This window comes from Palaemon carinicauda, chromosome 4 (genome assembly GCF_036898095.1).
Source record: "Palaemon carinicauda isolate YSFRI2023 chromosome 4, ASM3689809v2, whole genome shotgun sequence".
Lineage (NCBI taxonomy): Eukaryota > Metazoa > Arthropoda > Malacostraca > Decapoda > Palaemonidae > Palaemon > Palaemon carinicauda.
The window spans coordinates 72,064,014-72,084,134 of record NC_090728.1 but is presented as its reverse complement, the minus strand read 5'-3'; the positions used below and the strand labels follow the sequence as shown (position 1 = coordinate 72,084,134).

Below are 20,121 nucleotides of genomic sequence, written 5' to 3'. Positions count from 1 at the left end.
GTATTTTCAAAAGAGCAATTACCAATTTTTTATTTTGGTTTTGTGTCAGCTGTTTTCAAGGTCACGACGGTATCATGATTATGTTCACATATAGTTAACAGTTTTATGTTGATATGATTTAGCTCTCTGTTATGTAATCCTTGAAAATCAAGACGAACACTGTTCAACGAAGTCTCAACCAGTTTATTAAGATGCGCATCAAACAACAACAGAGACGAATCAGTTGTTGGCGTTGATAATCCAAAGCCATCTACGTAGGCTATGCAGTGTAAACAAAGATATTGAATGTAAATATTAATAAATGTAATAACTAAGTTTATTTTATACTATTTCAAAATAATTATAACATCTTAATTTGTTATTTAATCTTACAAAATCTTTCTATTTTATACTATATTAGAGCAAACCACATTGACAAATAAACAGCCCATAATGTACTGTAACCATGCTATATTGAAAACAACTACCTTTACAGGTATAGATGTATATCTATTCATGAAATTATATTACTTTTTCAGTACTAAATTAGAATCTAAAATTTACTTGTTTGTAAGCTTAAATAGATTTTTATCAGCCATATATTATTCAAATTGCTTTTAGAAAATTAAATACAGAACTGGGAATGTTTTTTGGAGTTTAGCCTAGTGGCAAGTAAATTCAACTTACATCGTTTTTCAACTTAAGTCGCCTCTCCTGAAACCAATTATTGACGTAAGGTGGTGTATACTTGTATAAGTATGGTGAAAGATGCTTAAAGTTTGAGACAATAACTGAATATGAATGAAGCATAAAATTTGCCCAGAAAGTATGCTACCAAGAATATATTATGCTAGCAATGTCTGATGTATTGTATATATTCCTGGATTTGAGGTAAGCGTGTCATGACTATTATGTCTTTATGATTCCAGTGTAGAGGAAAATCACCCTTAAAAGTCCATACTTATCAATACTAAAGTTTATTCAACCTATCTCTACAATAAAAATTTTGAAGTCCGTTTTCGCAAAACAAATTGACCACTTTTTATCATTCAAGTATGAAAAGATTTTATAACGGATTTTGACGTAGGAAAAAACAGATTTTGAACAAAGCGAAAAATCTATTTTTGGGTGAGATAGCCATGTCGTCCTGATGGAAGGTTCCTTTAAGTAGCTTCCTAGTGTATATTTGACTACAGTGATATTCCCAAAGAATTTACCTTAAGGTCTCCAGAATTCTAACTCCTGGCGCGAATATCCCTACTTTTTCTTTTTTAGGGATATCGCATAATATCAGAGGACGTATTCTTGACATGCCACATAGCTGTCTTCACCCCGAATAGCGTTACCGCTTCGAGGGGGAAAAGTGGCTAGAAAAAACAAAGGGGAGCCGTTAGTAAGGTACCGCTCCTCCGGTACTGTTTTGAGTAGCTAGATGACGTCATCATCGCCGCCATCTTTATTCCTTGTAGCGTAAAGCGAGGTGCTACAGATACAGTACTATTCGGGAGGGATCCTTCCAAGCTCTTTTCTATAAAAAAGGGGGCTGGGTCCATCAGGACGACATGGCTATCTCACCCAAAAATAGATTTTTCGCTTCGCTCAAAATCCGTTTTTTGGGCTCATGCCATGTCGTCCTGATGGAAGTATACCAGAGCATTAATGTATCTGTGGATTTCTTATTGTGCTTTAACCTCAAGACAATATTTCCTTGGTCGCTCAGACCTAGAGACACATGTCGTTACTATTATACGTCATTCCTTCTAATCATAAACTATGTTAGTGCTTCCTGCCCCCTACAGGGAAGAGTCATATTAGACTGGAAAAAGTCTCGAGGTTTGAGTATTTCATAAGAACAAACCTAGGAGCAAAACGGGTATACAGGTCTCATCTTATACCCCCTCAATCAGAGTTTATATTCCAAATACAAACACATGTTTGTATAAGTCACTATCACCTCCCCAGGCATGCAGGGCTAGCTGTAAGCAAAGACAGACAGGTTTTGTATCCAAGTAGGAACACAAGTTTGAATGAGTCAGTATCACATCCAAAGTGTACGGAGGTGGGTACATATCTCTGTAGAAACAGGTATGTACCCACAGAAAACAGGTTTGTTTACAAGTAGGAACAAATTTATACCGTTGTTCTCTTATTTATATGCAGATAAAAAGGTTATCATAAATATTGCTCTTACACTTCTTTATTTATTTGAGTTTGGGGCGAATGAGATGCAAATACCAGTTAAGTTTTTATTGGCAACCAATAAAATTTGTAATTCAACATGCATTTTATAGTATTATACAAAATGTTTGTGAAACAAATTAAGCATAAATATACAGGTAATTCCAGAAATTCTTGTTTCATCTGAAAAGGAAACAATTATAATGCCACTAAAATGAAAAAATCCGTATATTTTCTAGTCTACTTTTCTGTAATTAGCTGTCTTTTCACATTTGTGTAAAAAACACATGGCACATGTGTTATTCTTTATGCTTTTATCACCTTTAGTATTTGGAACAGTCCATAGTGTCACCCTGGTGACACTTCACTTAACATGTTGCACCGTAAGGTGTCAACACGCACACCCTGCACATAAAAAGTCCCAATTGATTCACTGTTCCTCGCAGCATTAAGCGACAGGTTTTAGTATACTACTTGCCGCCACCACAAATCTTTTGATCTCCTACACTTGCTTCGCGCAGTGTTTGAAAAACACTCTGGATGACTTCCATCCAGTATACGAGTGAAGACGTTCGAAATCCATATATTGGAAAAATTCAGAGACGAAGAAACTTTTCTTGGATCGTGACCTGCGGGTGTACTGTCCGGATCTGCTCTGCGAATGAAGTAGGTGATCTTTGCCCTCAGATGTTTTAGAGACAAATTTGAACCTGATGTTTCTCCTTTAAAGAGCTGTCCTCCCCCAAAGTCTGAAGTTATTTGAAGATAGACCTTTAGGCACTCTACTGGACACAGAGAGACATCTTCCTTCAGAGGGCAGATTCTCCAGGGACCCCACCTTTTGGTGGGTAGCTTGTTTTTAGCGAGAAACGTTGGATCAGGAAAAAGATTCAGTTCTCCCCTTTCTGTGAACTGAATATGGCCTTCATCTCTAGAAAGGCCACTATTTCACTAACTCTGGCCCCCGAGGCTAGAGCAAATAAGAATACTGTATAACTTTTTGGGTCAAATCTTTCAGAGAACAGTTCTCATTGTTCATTGTTGATGCAAAGTGAAGAACCTTATCCAAGGACCACGAGATGGGCCTCAGAGGTGCTGCAGGCCTCAGTCTAGCACAGGCCTTAGGGATCTTGTTAAAGATTTCGTTAGAGAAGTCTACTTGGAAGGCGTACAGTAAAGGTCTAGTCAAGGCAGATTTACACGTTGTTATCGTGTTGGGTGCTAAACCCTGTTCATGAAGATGAATAAAGAATGATAAACAGAAATCTGTTGAGATCTCCTTTGGTTTCTTTGCCTTGACAGACACAACCCATTTCTTCCAAGATGACTCATATTGTCTTCTGGTAGATTTAGACTTATATTCTTCTAAGAAGTTTATACTGTCTCTCGAAATCCCGAACCTTTTCTTAACTGCTAAGGAGAGAAAATCATGAGATGAAGGTTTCGGGTTTTCTGTGATGAAGCGAAGACAGTCGACTTCTGTACTTGTTGAGTCAGAACTGGGTCCGGCAATGGGACCAGCCTCAGCTGCAACTCTAATACTAGAGGGAACCAGATGCTCATTGGCCACTTATGAGCCACTATCGCTGCCGTTCCCTGAAAGGATCTCAGTTTGTTGAGGACTTTCAACAGAAGGTTGGATGGAGGGAACAGGTAAATCCTGGACCATCTGTTCCAATCGAGGGACATAGCGTCCACTGCTTCCGCTAGAGGGTCCTCGTAAGGGGCCACTATTTCACTAACTGTGGCCCCCGAGGCTAGAGCAAATAAGAATACTGTATAACGTTTTGGGTCAAATCTTTCAGAGAACAGTTCTCATTGTTCATTGTTGATGCAAAGTGAAGAACCTTATCCAAGGACCACGAGATGGGCCTCGGAGGTGCTGCAGGCCTCAGTCTAGCACAGGCCTTAGGGATCTTGTTAAAGATTTCATTAGAGAAGTCTACTTGGAAGGCGTACAGTAAAGGTCTAGTCAAGGCAGATTTACACGTTGTTATCGTGTTGGGTGCTAAACCCTGTTCATGAAGATGAATAAAGAATGATAAACAGAAATCTGTTGAGATCTCCTTTGGTTTCTTTGCCTTGACAGACGCAACCCATTTCTTCCAAGACGACTCATATTGTCTTCTGGTAGATTTAGACTTATATTCTTCTAGAAAGTTTAAAGTTTATACTGTCTCTCGAAATCCCGAACCTTTTTTTAACTGCTAAGGAGAGAAAATCATGAGATGGAGGTTTCGGGTTTTCTGTGATGAAGCGAAGACAGTCGACTTCTGTACTTGTTGAGTCAGAACTGGGTCCGGCAAAGGGACCAGCCTCAGCCGCAACTCCAATACTAAAGGGAACCAGATGCTCATTGGCCACTTATGAGCCACTATCGCTGCTGTTCCCTGAAAGGATCTCAGTTTGTTGAGGACTCTCAACAGAAGGTTGGATGGAGGGAACAGGTAAATCCTGGACCATCTGTTCCAATCGAGGGACATAGCGTCCACTGCTTCTGCTAGAGGGTCCTCGTAAGGGGCCACTATTTCACTAACTCTGGCCCCCGAGGCTAGAGCAAATAAGAATACTGTATAACGTTTTGGGTCAAATCTTTCAGAGAACAGTTCTCATTGTTCATTGTTGATGCAAAGTGAAGAACCTTATCCAAGGACCACGAGATGGGCCTCGGAGGTGCTGCAGGCCTCAGTCTAGCACAGACCTTAGGGATCTTGTTAAAGATTTCGTTAGAGAAGTCTACTTGGAAGGCGTACAGTAAAGGTCTAGTCAAGGCAGATTTACACGTTATCGTGTTGGCTGCTAAACCCTGTTCATGAAGATGAATAAAGAATGATAAACAGAAATCTGTTGAGATCTCCTTTGGTTTCTTTGCCTTGACAGACGCAACCCATTTCTTCCAAGACGACTCATATTGTCTTCTGGTAGATTTAGACTTATATTCTTCTAGAAAGTTTAAAGTTTATACTGTCTCTCGAAATCCCGAACCTTTTCTTAACTGCTAAGGAGAGAAAATCATGAGATGGAGGTTTCGGGTTTTCTGTGATGAAGCGAAGACAGTCGACTTCTGTACTTGTTGAGTCAGAACTGGGTCCGGCAATGGGACCAGCCTCGGCTGCAACTCCAATACTATAGGGAACCAGATGCTCATTGGCCACTTATGAGCCACTATCGCTGCTGTTCCCTGAAAGGATCTCAGTTTGTTGAGGACTCTCAACAGAAGGTTGGATGGAGGGAACAGGTAAATCCTGGACCATCTGTTCCAATCAAGGGACATAGCGTCCACTGCTTCTGCTAGAGGGTCCTCGTATGGGGCCACGTAACGAGGTAGTTTCTTGTTGTCGCTCGTTGCGAAAAGGTCGATCTGCAGTTCTGGGACTTGACTTAAGATGAAGGAGAATGATCCTGTGTGTAGGGACCACTCTGACTCTATCGGCGTGAGCCTGGATAGAGCATCCGCCGTCACGTTGCGGAACCCTTGGAGGTGAACTGCTGATAAGTGCCATCTCTTCTTTTCCTCCAAACGGAAGATGACCAACATCACTTGGTTGATTTGGGGTGATCTCGAACCTTGACGATTCAGACATCTCATTATTACCTCGCTGTCCAGGACCAGTTTTATGTGGGTTGAGCAGCAAGGAGCCAGTTTTTACAGTGTAAGGAAGACTGCCATGGCTTCCAGAATGTTGATGTGGAAGGTCTTGAATAGATCGGACCAAATCCCCTGGACTTTCCGTCGGTGAGAGTGACCTCCCCATCCTTCCTTTGATGCGTCTGTGTGGATGATGACTGAAGGTGGAGGTGGTTGTAAGGGTACCGACTTCTTCAGGTACTTGGTCTCCGACCACGGCTTGAGAAGTGATCGTAGTCGAGTCGGTATTGGTCCTCTTAGATCTCTTCGAGCGTTTGATGTGTATCTACTCCAGATTCCTGTTGCGTCCTTTAATTGTGCTCTTAGCACCGGGTCTGTCAATGATGCAAACCGAAGGGAGCCCAGCACTCTCTCCTGTTGGCGTCTTGATATCCTACTGGATTTCAGAAGTTTCTTGACAGATCCCGCTATCTCTCTCCTCTTCTTTGACAGAATGGAGAGGGAGAGACGGTGTGACTGTAAGTTCCAATGTATTCCAAGCCATTGAAACTTTTGAGCTGGAGATAGTCGAGACTTTTTGCTATTGATCTTGAATCCCAGATGTTCCAGGAACTGGATCACTTTCTTGGAGGCTTGCATGCATTCCGTCTCGGATGCTGCCCACACCAGCCAATCGTTCAGGTAGGCTACTACCTGGACACCTTTAGGCGTAGTTGATGAATGACTGCATTTGCAAGCTTCGTGAAGATCCTTCGTGCTATGTTTAGCCCGAAGGACATGGCTCTCAAGACGTATTTCTTCTTCTGTAGCCTGAATCCTAGGTAGGAGGAAAGTTGACGATTGATTGGAATATGCCAATAGGCATCTGCCATGTCTATGGAGACTGTGTATGTCTTTTTGGGCAACAGGGTTCTTATGTGTTGAAGGGTTAATATCCTGAACTTTTAGTTTACTATGAACTTGTTGAGTGACGACAAGTCCAAAATGACTCTTGAGTTTATCTGAGCCCTTCTTGGGAACACAAAACAGCCTTCCTTGAAATTTGATGGACTTTGCCCTCTTTATTACTCTTTTGATCAAGAGTTCTCGGATGTATTCTTCCAGAACGGGGGTGGAGTGTTGGAAGAATTGAGGGAATGACGGTGGAGCTGTGTTCCAGCTCCAGCCTAATTCGTTCTTGATCAGGCTGTGGGCCCAGGGATGGAAGGTCCAACGATCCCGAAATGAGTATAGTCTTCCTCCTACCGGAAGCATCTCACTTCTGCTGTTGACCGGAGGACTTGCCTCCTTGACCGCATCCTCCCCTATTTCCTCTTCTTCTTGAGGGGCGTCTAGAGGAACCTCTAAATGTTCCTTTACATTTCGGCCGAAAGGTAGTGGACTGTCTCTCAAAGGCTGGAGTAAAGGCTGGTGACTGTGTCACCACCTGCTGGGGTACCAAGTGGTAGGTGGGTTGAGGTTGTGCCACCACCTGGGGCACTACAGTCATGGGAAGTTGTTGTTGCTTTTGCTGTTGTTGTCTGGTGGGGCGAGAGGGCAACCTTGGCCTCTTTGTCTTCCTTTTTGGTTGGGGACCCTCATCCGGGGAAGACTTCCTTTTTAGTGACAAGCCCCACATCTGGAGAAGGTTCCTATTCTCTGTGGCGGCCTTGTCGACTACTTCCTTGACCACTTCACTCGGGAAGAGGTCCTTTCCCCAGATATAGGAAGATATTGGCTTCCTGGGTTCATGTCTCACTGCAGCTGAGGCGAACACGAACTCCCTACAAGCCCTTCTGGCTTTAACGAAGCCATATAGGTCCTTCGTTACAGTAGCCAAATGTGTTTTGGCCACAACCATAAACATATCCGGGTTGTTACGGTCGCTTGCCATTGTCTCCAAGGTAGTCTGGAGGGACATAGAAGCGGCAAGCCTTTCTTTAGTCTCTTGCTCCCTGCGCAAGAGAAACTCCGACAACTTAGGAGGTTCTCGCCGAACTGGCGTCCGGCAATATCTGCCTCCAACTTCCCGACTGAGAAGGCAAGATGTACTTCCTTCCAGTCCTTCTGGTCCTTAGGCAAAGCTAGGGATAAGGGTCTACATTCCTCTAGTGTAGGGCAAGGTTTCCCTACTTCTATTGCCTTTAATACGGCCTTGTACCCTTTTTCCATGAAGGGGAAGGCCCGAGTAGTTGAAGCAAGAAAGGAAGGGTGTTTCTTACTCAGGGCTGGCACCTTGGAATTAGTGAAGCCCCTCTCCTTCAAGGTACTAGCCAACAAAGCCTGAGCTTTGGAATTGTAAAAAACTGTCCTCTTTTGGCTCTGTCTCTTCCTTCGACGCTGGTTCCGCCTTCAGTCGGACGAAGCAGTCTGGATAAGACTCAAAGCTGGGCCAAAACTCCACATCCTCAATGGGGACTGATCCCAGCTTTTCAGAGATATAGATCTTCCTGTTTGTCAGGGGCATGTACTTCGCATGCTTCCACGGGTTCACATCAGAACATGAAGGAAGTTCCTTCACATTGAGTCTCTTTTAAGACCCACAGGATGCTGCAAGTTGGCATATTTCCAACCTCAACGCAGCTTCCTTTTCTTCATTCTGCTTCTGCATCTTCTCCATCATTGACATGATGGAAGACAGAGTCTTCTCTGTGTCATCAGATGGAGGAGCAGAAGATGTCGAGGGTACTGGTTCTGGGGCAAGAACCGACGAAACAGAAGCCGACTCGACTTCCTCCTCCTCGGTATCAGGAGCCAAAGTAGACTCCTCTTCTTGACCTCCTGCAAGAAGGTCCTTCTCAGTGTCTTCTAACACCTCTGACATCCTGTCGTCTAGCGGGATGGCCTTCATCGCGTTCGAGACATCCGACTCCACGGATAACTGGACGCAAGGGATCTTTGGGTGAGGCTGTGGTATGACAGCATCCTTAGATGCTTTAGGGAAAAGATAGGCCCGTATCCTTTCGTTCGGAAGGTAAGGCCCCGTGACGTTCTTTTGGAAGCCACGGACCCATCTACGCAGCTTTTCTTGCTGCATCCCTTGACTTGGCTGACTTGGGGTCATCAAAAGCCTCAGTAACCAAGGCTTTGCAAACATTACATACCTGGGGGTCCCAATACTTCAGAGGTCCTTTGGTAATGGAACAGCGTGCGTATGCCCTGCACACCTCATGGCCGCAGAAGCTCTTGCTCCTCACGTTGCAGAAGACGCTGCTGCATTTAGAGTGGTCTTCCTGTAAAGAGAGGAAAATAAGATGAGTATACAGTGGAACCTCTACACACGAATGTATCTACATCCGAATTTTCCAACATCCAAAGTAAAATTCGAGCAACTTTTCGACTCTACACCCGAATTTTATTTCGACACATGAAGTAAGCAATTTTCGTCGTACCTGTTGTATCTGAATTTTTCGACACGCGAAGTACAATTCGAACACGTTCCTACTCTACACCCGAATTTTTTTTCGACACCGGAAGTAAACAATACCCGTGCACGTAGATGGTACTCATAGCGCCGGATGTATTTCTTATTTCCGCCGATAGAAGGCAGCATTTCTACCTCGGAGGGACCCTCAATTAGCGTGGCTTGGGACATTCCTCTGTTCTCGTCGGCTTCGTGTGGTTGTGCCCTGTGCATTCTGCTATTAACTGTGTTTTAATCAGGATTTTTTACGTTCATCCTTTTACGGTATTTTACGTAAATCATGGGTCCTAAAAGGCTTAGTTTCGCAAGTGGTAATGGTAGTGGTGAGAAAAGGAATAAGGAAATGCTTTCTTTAGAAGTAAAGCAAGGAATTATTGAAAAGCATGAGTGAACTTGCAATAGGTTCGGCGCAAATAAAAGAGGTGTTAGGAAAATATCAAGACGTGGTCGACTTCATCGACAAATACCATCCAAAGAAATTGCAGGTTTGTCGTGTAGTTGCGCAGTTTGATGATGTTTCCCTAACTTATTTTCGAAACATTCTGAAAAGCTGTACCAAGCAACTTTCTATCGATAGCTTCTTTAAAAAAACTACAAAGCGAACTCGTGATGAAGAGGATGGAAGTGGTTCAAAGAAAACGGCAAAGAGTGAAGAGAAAAAAATTAAATAAATTTTAAGTGGAGAGAGTGAAAGTGATTAAAATTAATCATCAAAAAGAAAAAAAGAAAATGTAAAAAAAAAAATTATAAAATATGAAAATAAAAAAAATAAATAAGCTAAGTTAGGTTAAAGTTCACTTATTGTAAGTTAGAATAAGTTACGGTAGTGTACGTTTATCGTAGTCAACCTCTCTACCTCCTCGCCGCCCGTCCGTCTCCTCTCTGCGTAGGAAGACCAACAACACCTGCGCTGGACTTTCCAAGGTAAAGTGACGCTAAAAACCCGTTTCTTATTTATTATTTCTTGATCATTATTCTTTTTTACATGTCTATTATCTAATTTAGAGTGCATATTGTCATGTGTAATTATGTGTAGTAATTTATTAAGGAGTTATCATAGGTTTTCTGGCTCAACCACGGATTAATCCTATTTCAATGTATTTCTTATGGGAAAATTCGGTTCTACATCCGAACATTTTCTACATCCGAAGTCGGTTGTGGAATGGATTAAATTCGTATGTAGAGGTACCACTGTACGGTGGTTCGTCTCACTGGACAAACTATACTAATATTATAATTAATATTTATTGTTTTGCATAAAGCTTAGGATAGATAAGCTAGAAATGAAATAGGAAAGACACATACGTGCGTTTCCTGCCCAGCCAATTGCTGTGATCTCCCTCAAAATTAAAACCAAGGGACATTCTATTATAGAAAGCCCATTGGAAGTGTAACTTAATTCTGGTTCCCAGAAGGTTTAAGATTGAGGATCATTATCACTGAACATTTATCAGTCTATAGAAAGAACTTCCTTTCTTCATATTGTGTGGTCTCAACAATAGGCTGCGCATGACTACACAGAGTATGTTGGAAAATTTAGGCTACCGTATAATATATACTGTAGTTTTCTGTTTGCAGTATGATCTATATTGCAAATATACTGACTACTGTATAGTCATATACTGTAGTTCTAGCCGGCATGTTGCCGGAAAGGCTAGCACCAGGGTACAGTTCAGTTGGCGTATTGCTGGCTGTGGTGGTGGCTGGAAGTCCGCTGGCCGCTGTTGGTCCACTAGGCCAGCCGCCGATCTGGTTATATGGACGGCGGCCGGCTACTAGGCCAGCCGGCGACCTGCCAGTGAGTGTATGCAATCTGAATTCTGCCGGCTCTTTGCCTGCCAATTCAGTTGTGCCGGCGACTCTTGGGCTGCCGGCGCACAAGTCTAACCAGCACATTGCTGGCTAGGGTAGGGGCCGGCAGAGAGAGAGAGAAAGCATGGAGTGAAAGATAGTGTAAGACCTCTGCCTTACTGCCTTCTTCCAGAATGAGGGTTCAAATGGAAGGGGAGAATGTATATTCAGGCTTCCACCCATCCACAGCTATTGCCGGTCTCTGCCGGCCACAGGTTTGCGAATGGCAGTCCAAGAGAGGACTGAAGAACACTCTACAGCAAAAGGGAGAGCTGAGTGACTATGCCACTACTGACAGAAGCCCGAGCCAGCCCCACAACCTGCCGGCATTCGGCGCGATTGTAGGACGACGGCCAAAGGTTTGTGATGGCTAAGCCATCACTAAAGGACAGAGTGGGGGGGGGGGGACCAGGGTCTTATGGGGTATGGAAGGAGCCGGCAGGGTTGCCGGCCCTACCACACCTTAGAGAAACTCTGTTCCAGTATTGAAGCCATCCCAGGCAGCAGAAGAATTCTATTCTCCAGCCTAGTGTCGGCTAATACAGTAAAGGGGCTGGTAGCGCTCTCGCCGCCACCCCTAAACAAGAGAGGAACAGAGTTCCAGTGCCGGTGTCACCTAGGCGGCAGAAGAATGTCTATTCCTCAGCCTAGGGTCCGCCGGCACAGGACTAGTCAGCTAGACCACAGGGAGAAGGTATCAATATCATATAAAGCCTTCAGGTGCGGTCTAGGGAGGTCTAGCCTCCTATGCCGCCAGCTTAGTCCAGCAGGGGAATGCTATTCACCCTGCCAGCCAGCTACCAGCACCAGACTAATTACTCTGAGGTTCTGACCAAAACCCAAAAACCTGCATTTGCGGTTACAGGGAAGGGACAGAAAACCCTAGCCTAGTCCTGCGTGAATTACAACTCGAGGCATGACTGACTAGGGTTATAGCCTAGGCTAAACTCAGAGGGAGGGATTACCCTTAAATCCCCACAGGAGACAAGTATCGCCTTATAGTAATTCTAGGAGATATCTATCTCCGCCTGAATTGATAAAACGATACACGAGGGTAACCAGGGAACATGTATGAAAGTATACTAAAGCCACTAGGCTAGTAGCCTAGTAGTAGTGAGAATCAATTACCTAAATCACCGAAACACTCTCGTATTCTATCTTGGAAGGGGAATATATTATGCAATCAATATAGCTTACATGTATAAATTTTGCCTAAAGCTTCATTAAATTTGTAGCACTAGGAAAGTCTATTATATCATGCATGAAAGTACTAAAACTGAAACGCCTAGGCTAGGAAGCCTAGCGTAAACAAGGTTTGGTTACCTAAATCGCCGAAGCTAAAATGAATACTATCGGCATAATATAAAGAATTCCTTGCAATGAAGGCTAAATAGCTAACATTATTTAATGCTCTTATCCCGGGAAAGTCGTTTTGGCTAACTAGACGACTCATGCGTTACGAACGACAGCGCCCATGACGCCTCCGGCTCAGGCAACAACTCTTGCATACGTTAATTTAACCTTAATTCATTTTATAAAAAGGCAAGAGCTTACATTTATACAATGTAAAGATCAAATATTCAAATTTCCAGAGGCAGAAGAGGCTGGAGATTGCATGATAAATCCAAAAATTCCAAAATAGCGAGAGAGCACCAGGAAAATCACCGAGCAGTAGCGCCACTTTTCCCCCTCAAAGCGGAAACGCTATTCGGGGTGAAGATAGCTATGTGGCGTGTCAAGAATACGTCCTCTGATATTATGCAATATCCCTAAAAAGAAAAAGTAGGGATATTCGTGCCAGGAGTTAGAATTATGGAGACCTTAAGGTAAATTCTCTGGGAATATCACTGTAGTCAAATATACACTAGGAAGCTACTTAAAGGAACCTTCCGTCAGGACAACATGGCCTGAGCCCAAAAATCTATTTTTGCGTGAGATAGCCATGTCGTCCTGATGGAAGGTCCTTGCGGCTGCTTCCTTCTGTATAATATTTCTGGGAGTGATATTACAGTACAAGAGAATTAACGTCAAGTATCACGGAGTTCTAACCCCTGTAACGACTATCCTAAGATATCGTGTATAATCAGGGACGTATCCATATATAACCATAGGTATCTGCACCCCTAATAGACTTAACCCAGTCTAGGAAACTAGGGGGGAAGGATAGGTGAGAAGCCGTTGAATATCCTCTCCCCTCATGGTACCACCGTACCTCACTGATGACGCCATTCCACATAGCAGCGTAACTACTGTGAAAAGAGGCATCCTACAAGGAATCGGGGAGGGACAACGTAACGGGTGGGCCATCAGGACGACATGGCTATCTTGCCCAAAAATAGATTTTTCCTATGTCAAAATCCGCGTTTTGGGCTCGAGCCATGTCGTCCTGATGGAAGTGTACCAGAGAATTACCTATGACTCGATAAGAAGCCTCAAAGAAAGAGGTCCCAATACCGAAATGCACTTACAGTACAGGATTACTCCGTCAAGGCATAGGTATCACTCTCAACTATATATCCCAGAACAGTTCGGAGGCAGTATTGACAAGTATGATGGTCGGACAAAGAGGCAATAAGGACCAAAGGACCGAAACTGAAGGAGGCATTGTAGGTAAGGCACATGGAACAAATACCTGCCAGGAGAAATAAATCCAATTATGTTTAGGAAAGGTAATAATAAGGAGGCACACTAAATTCATAGCCGCTAAGGTAATTATAAGCATAATAATAGGGCATGAAATAAAAGGCATGTAACAACTTACAGACTTTTATTCACAAGAATCAGTGCAAAGGCTAACGAGCAATCATCATTAACCGCATTTGGAAAATTTATGTACAAAGTAGATACATCCTATCCATACCCAGACATAAGGTAGCATTAGGGGACAAATACATGACATAAGGAACCTTAAGGAATTTATGACAAGATAAACCTGATCAATAGATACATAATCACATATGTACATAAAGGGGTAATCACCCGAACAAAATGAGGTATAGTTTAACCAACATTTAGACAGTTACGCTGTAGCACTGAAGGAACACATATCGTCGGAGAGACACGTGAACGTAAAAAGGAAATGATTAATTGCATTTTTTCTTTTTTCCCTGAAGCTAAAACCAACTTTTTACTCATTGCTAATAACAAGCTGGAGGAGTGCCCATGGACGCACTGTGGGCTACGTTGTTGCAGCGGGTTTGATAACACTTCCCACAGCCACCACAAAATTGCGTATATCCTCTAATTGCTTCAGGTAATGCCTGAAGAAAACCCTAGCGGACTTTCAACCAGTATATGCCTGCAGTCCCTCAAAGGACATATAATGGAAAAAGCTCAAAGAGAAAGCCACTTTCCTTGGGTCGTGATCCAATGGCATACTAGCCGGGTCCGCTCTTTGAATAAAGTAAGTAATTTTTGCTCTTAACTGTTTCAGAAACAAATCAGACCCCACTGTTTCCCCCTTAGACAATTGACCACCCTTAAACTGCACTGTTCTTAGTAAATACACTTTTAAACACTGCACAAGACACAGGGAGGGCTTGCCTGGTAGGGGAACTATTTTCCATGGACCCCAACGTTTAGAGGGAAGTTCATTCTTAGCTAGAAAAGCGGGATCAGGTTTTAAATTATCTTCACCATTATCCACAAGTTCAATGTGGTCCTCATCTCTAGAAAGCGCCACAATTTCACTAACACGGGCACTGGAAGCCATCGCAATTAAAAAGATGATTTTCTGAGTGAGATCAGGAATAGAAGCCGTTTGTGTGTCTATGTCTGAAGCGAATTGCGAAACTTTGTCCAAAGACCAAGAGATAGGCTTCGGTGGAGCCGATGGCCGTAGCCTTGCACAAGCCTTCGGAATTTTGTTGAAGAGATCAGAGTTAAAGTCGACATCAAAAGCGTATAGTATAGGTCTAGTGAGGGCCGATTTGTACGACGAAATCATGGAGGCGGCTAGACCTTGAGCGTGCAGATCAATCAGGAAACCTAAACAAAAATCTATAGTAATTGACCCTGGATTCTTGTCTTTCACGTATTTGACCCATTTCTTCCATGACGTTTCATACTGAGTCATGGTGGAAGACAACTTATAGTTTTCCGCAAATTCCAACTTATCACATTGAATTTGGAACTTCTTTTCTATGGCTAGATCGAAAAAATCATGAGATGAAGGTTTTTCATTCTCCATGATGAAGCGTAGACAATCTCCCACTGTACCTCCTGGGACAGAATCGGGTTGGGCAACGGCACCAACTTGGGGTTCAATTCTGTGACCATGGAAAACCAGTTGCTCTTTGGCCACAGAGGAGCCACCAGAGCCGCCGTCCCTTTGAAAGATTGAAGCTTGTCCATAACCTTCATGAGGAGGTTGAATGGTGGGAACAGGTAAATCTTCGTCCAATGATTCCAATCCAGGGTCATCGTGTCCATTCCCACTGCTGCTTGATCCACGTTTGGTGCTACATGGCAGGGAAGTTTCTTGTTGAGACTCGTCGTAAACAGATCCACTTAAAGTCCAGGGACTCGATCCTGCACGAAACAGAATGATTTTTTGTCAAGAGAACACTCAGTCTCTAGAGGTTTTGTCCGAGAGAGGGAATCGGCCATCACTTTTCTTACTCCCTGAAGGTGGGATGCTGACAGGTGCCAACCTTTCTTCTGAGCCAATGTAAAGACGGCTATCATTACGTGGTTTATTTTGGGAGACCTCGACCCTTGTCTGTAGATGCAATGGACTATCACCTTGCTGTCAAGGACAAGACGGATATGAATGTTCTCCTTTAAGTGTAATTTCTTGAGGGACAAGAAGACTGCCATGGCCTCCAGAATATTGATATGAAATTGTTTAAATTTCTGAGACCAATGGCCTTGCACTTTCTTGAGCGGGGTATGACCCCCCAACCATCCAACGAGGCGTCCATATGAAGTGTCTGTCACTACTGGAGGAGGAAAGCGCAACAGTACTGTCTGTGAAAGACTTTTGGCAATGGACCACAGTTGAAGTTGCTTGCGCAGTAAAACTGGAGACTGTTTCTGATGGTCGTGAAGAGCTTTGGAGGTTCTCCTTTTCCAAATTCTGCTTGCTTCCTTGAGTCGTACTTTGAGGACAGGGTTCGTTACCGAGGCGAATTGTAAAGATCCTAGAACCCTCTCCTGGCGTCGCCTGGTGATCGTCCCCGACTTGATCAGTGACCTGACTGCCTTTACTATTTCCTTTCTCTTGGAGGGAGGAATAGATGGGGAGTGAGACTTGAGGTTCCAACGAATCCCCAACCACTGGAAGTGTTGAGCTGGAGCCAGTCTTGATTTCTTGAAGTTGATCTGAAATCTGAGGGACTGAAGGAACCGTACAACTCGAGTGGCTGCTTCCGAGCAGTCCAGTGCTGAGGGAGCCCACACTAGCCAGTCGTCCAGGTACACCGAAACTTGAAGGCCTTTCTCCCGAAGTTGTTGTACGACTGTGTCGATAAGCTTCATGAAAATCCTCGGAGCTCTGTTAAGCCCGAATGGCATAGCTCTGAATACATAGCCCTTTCTCTCCAGGCTGAAACCAAGGTAGGGAGAGAAGCATCGATCTATCGGAAGATGCCAATAAGCGTCGGTAAGATCTATAGAGACGGTGTAAGCCTCTAGGGGTAGTAAGGTCCGTATCTGCAAAATAGTCAGCATCCGGAACCTGTCGCAATGAACGAACAGGTTTAGATGGGACAAGTCAAGAATAGTTTGAGGTATGCTTGAATCTTTCTTTCGCACGCAAAATAGACGACCTTGAAATCTCATAGATCTCGTGCAACGGATAACTCTTCTCTTTTAAACATTAAACTTACCCGCTGGTTATATAAAAAAGCTTTAGTCCTCTGACGTCCGGCAGAAATTCAAAACTCGCGGCAATCGCAGATAGAGTAGCCAGGTGTACACTAGCGCCCTCACGCGAGATACACAGAACCATTCCATGAATCCCCAGATTTTCCCTACCGGTCACATCGGCAACATCATTGGAATTTCACTCATTATTAACCTGTATTTTAGCAGTTATCTTGGTGATGTACTCCTAAATTGGTTTTTGGCATTCGCTTATTTTGGTTTTGTTTGGTATTTGATTGCTATGTTTATAGCTTAAAAGGTAGGATTAGAAGTTTTTTCAACCTACTGTCATGATGGCGGTAGGTAAACACCCTGCCTACTCTATGACGTCACAGTCATATGACGTAAGCTAGAGTATGACTTGCAATTTCTTTTCTTTTTCTACAGAGAATGATAAGTGAATACTATCTTACGAAGTATTTAAGTTATACAGTATAAGATAAAAGGAGTATGTTATTTTTAGAAAATTTTTGTCCTTTTAGTATACTTTCTTTAGATAATCTTCGATCTGTTTTCAAAGATTAACTGAACTAGCGTTCAGTTTAATTTACGCTACGCAGTTCTCAGTCAATCGAGACAGTATTACAATTTTCTTTGTATCATTATTTATGAAAAGTAAATTCTTCTTAAAAACCAAAGTATTCAAGTTGTATAAGATAAAAAGAAATATGTTATTTTACAAAAATATTTGTCCTCTCAGTATCTTTTCTTTAGATAATCTTTTTGCAGAGATTAAAGGAAATTAGCGTACAGTTAATTTCACACGACGTAGTATTCATGACAATCGATATAGTCTCACGATTCTTTGTATTGTTGTTTACTTGTTCGTTTTTGGGAATACTAAATTTTTTGGTATAATATATATAGATGTTCCAATTGTAAAATGTGGCTAATCATCTTTTATTGGAAACCCTTAAGTAATAAGGGTTGTTTACATATATAAATATAAGACCCGAGCAGAAGTCCCCTCGAGCGTTCCTGTTGACGCTTCCCAAAATGCTCGCCCTCGCCGTAGGTAAGGCGAGGTAAAAGTGTTATCTAACACCGAATGCAGAGCTTTGGACATCGAGCATCCAGAAGGGCTAGCTACTAACGCTGCTGTAAGAGTTTGACACGATGTTTGTAACTTAGTGCAACTTCTTTGTCTCTCTTGTTCGATGATCGACTGCTCTAGACGCGATCAGCATAGTTCCGAGCGTCTGAATCGCGAGTGTCATTGTTCTGAAAGTCACGTGGCGCCGAGCGTCAAGCAGTTGCATGGCGTCAAGCTTCCAGCAGTTGAACTTGACGTCGAGTGTCAAGCAGTTAGATATGACGCCGAACGTCAAGCAGTTACGTGACGTCGAGCGTCAAGCAGTTGGACGTGACGCCGCGTGTCAAGCATAGCTCCGAGTGTCTAGATCGCGAGCATCTGAATCGTGAACGGCATTGTTCTGAGAGTCACGTGACTCTGCACGTCAAGCAGTTGCATGGCGTCTGGCTTCCAATAGTTGGACTTGACGTCGAATGTTAGGCAGTTAGACGTGACACCGAGTGTCATGCAGTTCCATGACGTCATTCTTCCAGCAGTTGGACTTGACGTCGAGTATCTAGCAGTTGGAGGTGAAACCGAGTGTCAAACAGTTGCATGGCATCAAGAATCCAGCAGTTGGACTTGACGTCTAGTGTCAAGATCGCGAACGTCTTATTTCCGATCGTAATGACCATGAGCTTCTAGCGTTGGAACATTGTTACGCCAGGCGCTAAATTAAAAGATACAGAAATAAATATTAACTGGAAAGATATTATTTTCTTAGGCGAAGGTCCGCTTGAATTAACTCTTGGTGTATGTTGGAGAGCGAGAATTAAACCTCTAAAAGCATTGAGGCCAGAATTCAGGACCTTAAGGAGTTGACTCCTAAGAAACAAGACATCTCTACCTCATTTAAAGACTTGTAGGAGGAAGAGATTGACGATCTCTTTTCCCCTATTTATCTTTTAGTGGAATTCTCTTAGGAAAAGTTCCTAAGATCCTTCTCCCTTCAGTTGACTTTAAGAAACTCATGAGAGTTTTTTCTGAAGAGTTTCCAATTTATTTTGTGCCTGCTGCTCCTCGTCCTGCCGTCAGAGTTTTTGCTAAGGAAGGCGTCGAAGGAGTCTCTGTTTACTAAGATGGTGCTGGTAGGGCAATGCAATAGCACGTCCTCAATGCAGCATAAAAAGCCTAACTGCAGATGTTGGTGCTGCAACACATTCAGCTGGAGCAGCAGGAAGTGCATTAGTGCTTTTGTGAGAGAGGGCAGTGTACCTTGTTTGCTGTGTGCTTGTGGACTTAGGTCTTTGGGGTCTTGAGTCTGATCCTCCGTCAAAACCCTGAGCAACAAATGCTGCAGTACAACTGGCTTTGTGAGAGAAGTCGTTGTACATAGAAAAATTCTCGATTATCTAATAGAGCTTGAGGATGATGGGAGACTGGATGCAATGAGGCATAAAAACCTATGACGCCAGCTTCCTTATCAGGTATGCCAGGATAGCAAAGGTGGAGGTCTAGCCACGTTAAGGTCGAGGACCTGTTGGCAGCCCCACAGAGACTTTTACAGCCCCCTGGGTGGATCGCTGAGTCTCTTAAGGAATGCAGGCAATGAAGCAGGATAACTTTGCACCACTCCCTTTTTTCTTCCTCTCTTCTCCCTCAAGAGTTGGTCAAAGACACAGGTTTTGGTGTCTAAATCAGCAAGAGAGTTTCTGCATACTTTTTCTCTGAACCGCACAGACAACAGTAGGAGCCAGACTTAACTACTTCTAGCAAGCCTGGGAGAGGAGAAGAGCAGACCTTTAGTCCGTGCTTTTACTAAAGGATGGATGCGAAATCTTTTTCCTAGTGAAACCTCCTTTATTAGTTACTCCGATAGACCTCTCTGCCAAATACAGAGAGGAGCCTAAGAGACAGGCTATGCAACATCAAATGTCTCTCTTTTTGGAGAGGGAGGCTATTGCCCGGTCCTGGATGTCACTGCTCTCAACGCCTTTGTTCAGAAGACAAAGTTCTCCATGGAGACATCAAAATTAGTCCTTACAGTAGTAGGAAAGGTCCACTGGATGGTTTCTTTAGACCTCTAGGATGCTTACTTCCACATCCTCATCCATCCGAACTTCAAGCAATACCTGAAGGTTCGTGTATAGGAGGAAGTTGTCCAGTTTTGAGCTCTTTGTTTCGGTCTAAGCACCACCCCTCAAATAGAGAGTGCGTCTATTAGGACCTGTCGTTCTTCTAATC

The 20,121-nt window shown here is 43.4% G+C and overlaps 1 protein-coding gene across 1 annotated transcript; it reads right to left on the bottom strand.

The window, feature by feature from the left end:
* Window positions 1-14,283: 14,283 nt before the first annotated feature.
* Window positions 14,284-16,670, bottom strand: LOC137639501 (uncharacterized). Its single transcript, XM_068371768.1, has 2 exons — window positions 15,653-16,670; window positions 14,284-15,530 (listed from the first exon to the last, which is right to left on the bottom strand). The coding sequence occupies exons 1-2, from the start codon at window positions 16,668-16,670 to the stop codon at window positions 14,284-14,286; spliced, it is 2,265 nt and encodes a 754-aa protein (XP_068227869.1).
* Window positions 16,671-20,121: the final 3,451 nt, after the last annotated feature.

Bases quoted from the DNA above. Each gene is read 5' to 3' on its own strand.
- LOC137639501 (XM_068371768.1), bottom strand. From the start codon at position 16,670: ATGCTGACTATTTTGCAGATACGGACCTTACTACCCCTAGAGGCTTAC. The intron at 15,531-15,652 runs GTTGGCACCTGT...TGTTTCGTGCAG, and splicing joins TACATTGGCTCAGAAGAAAG to GATCGAGTCCCTGGACTTTA.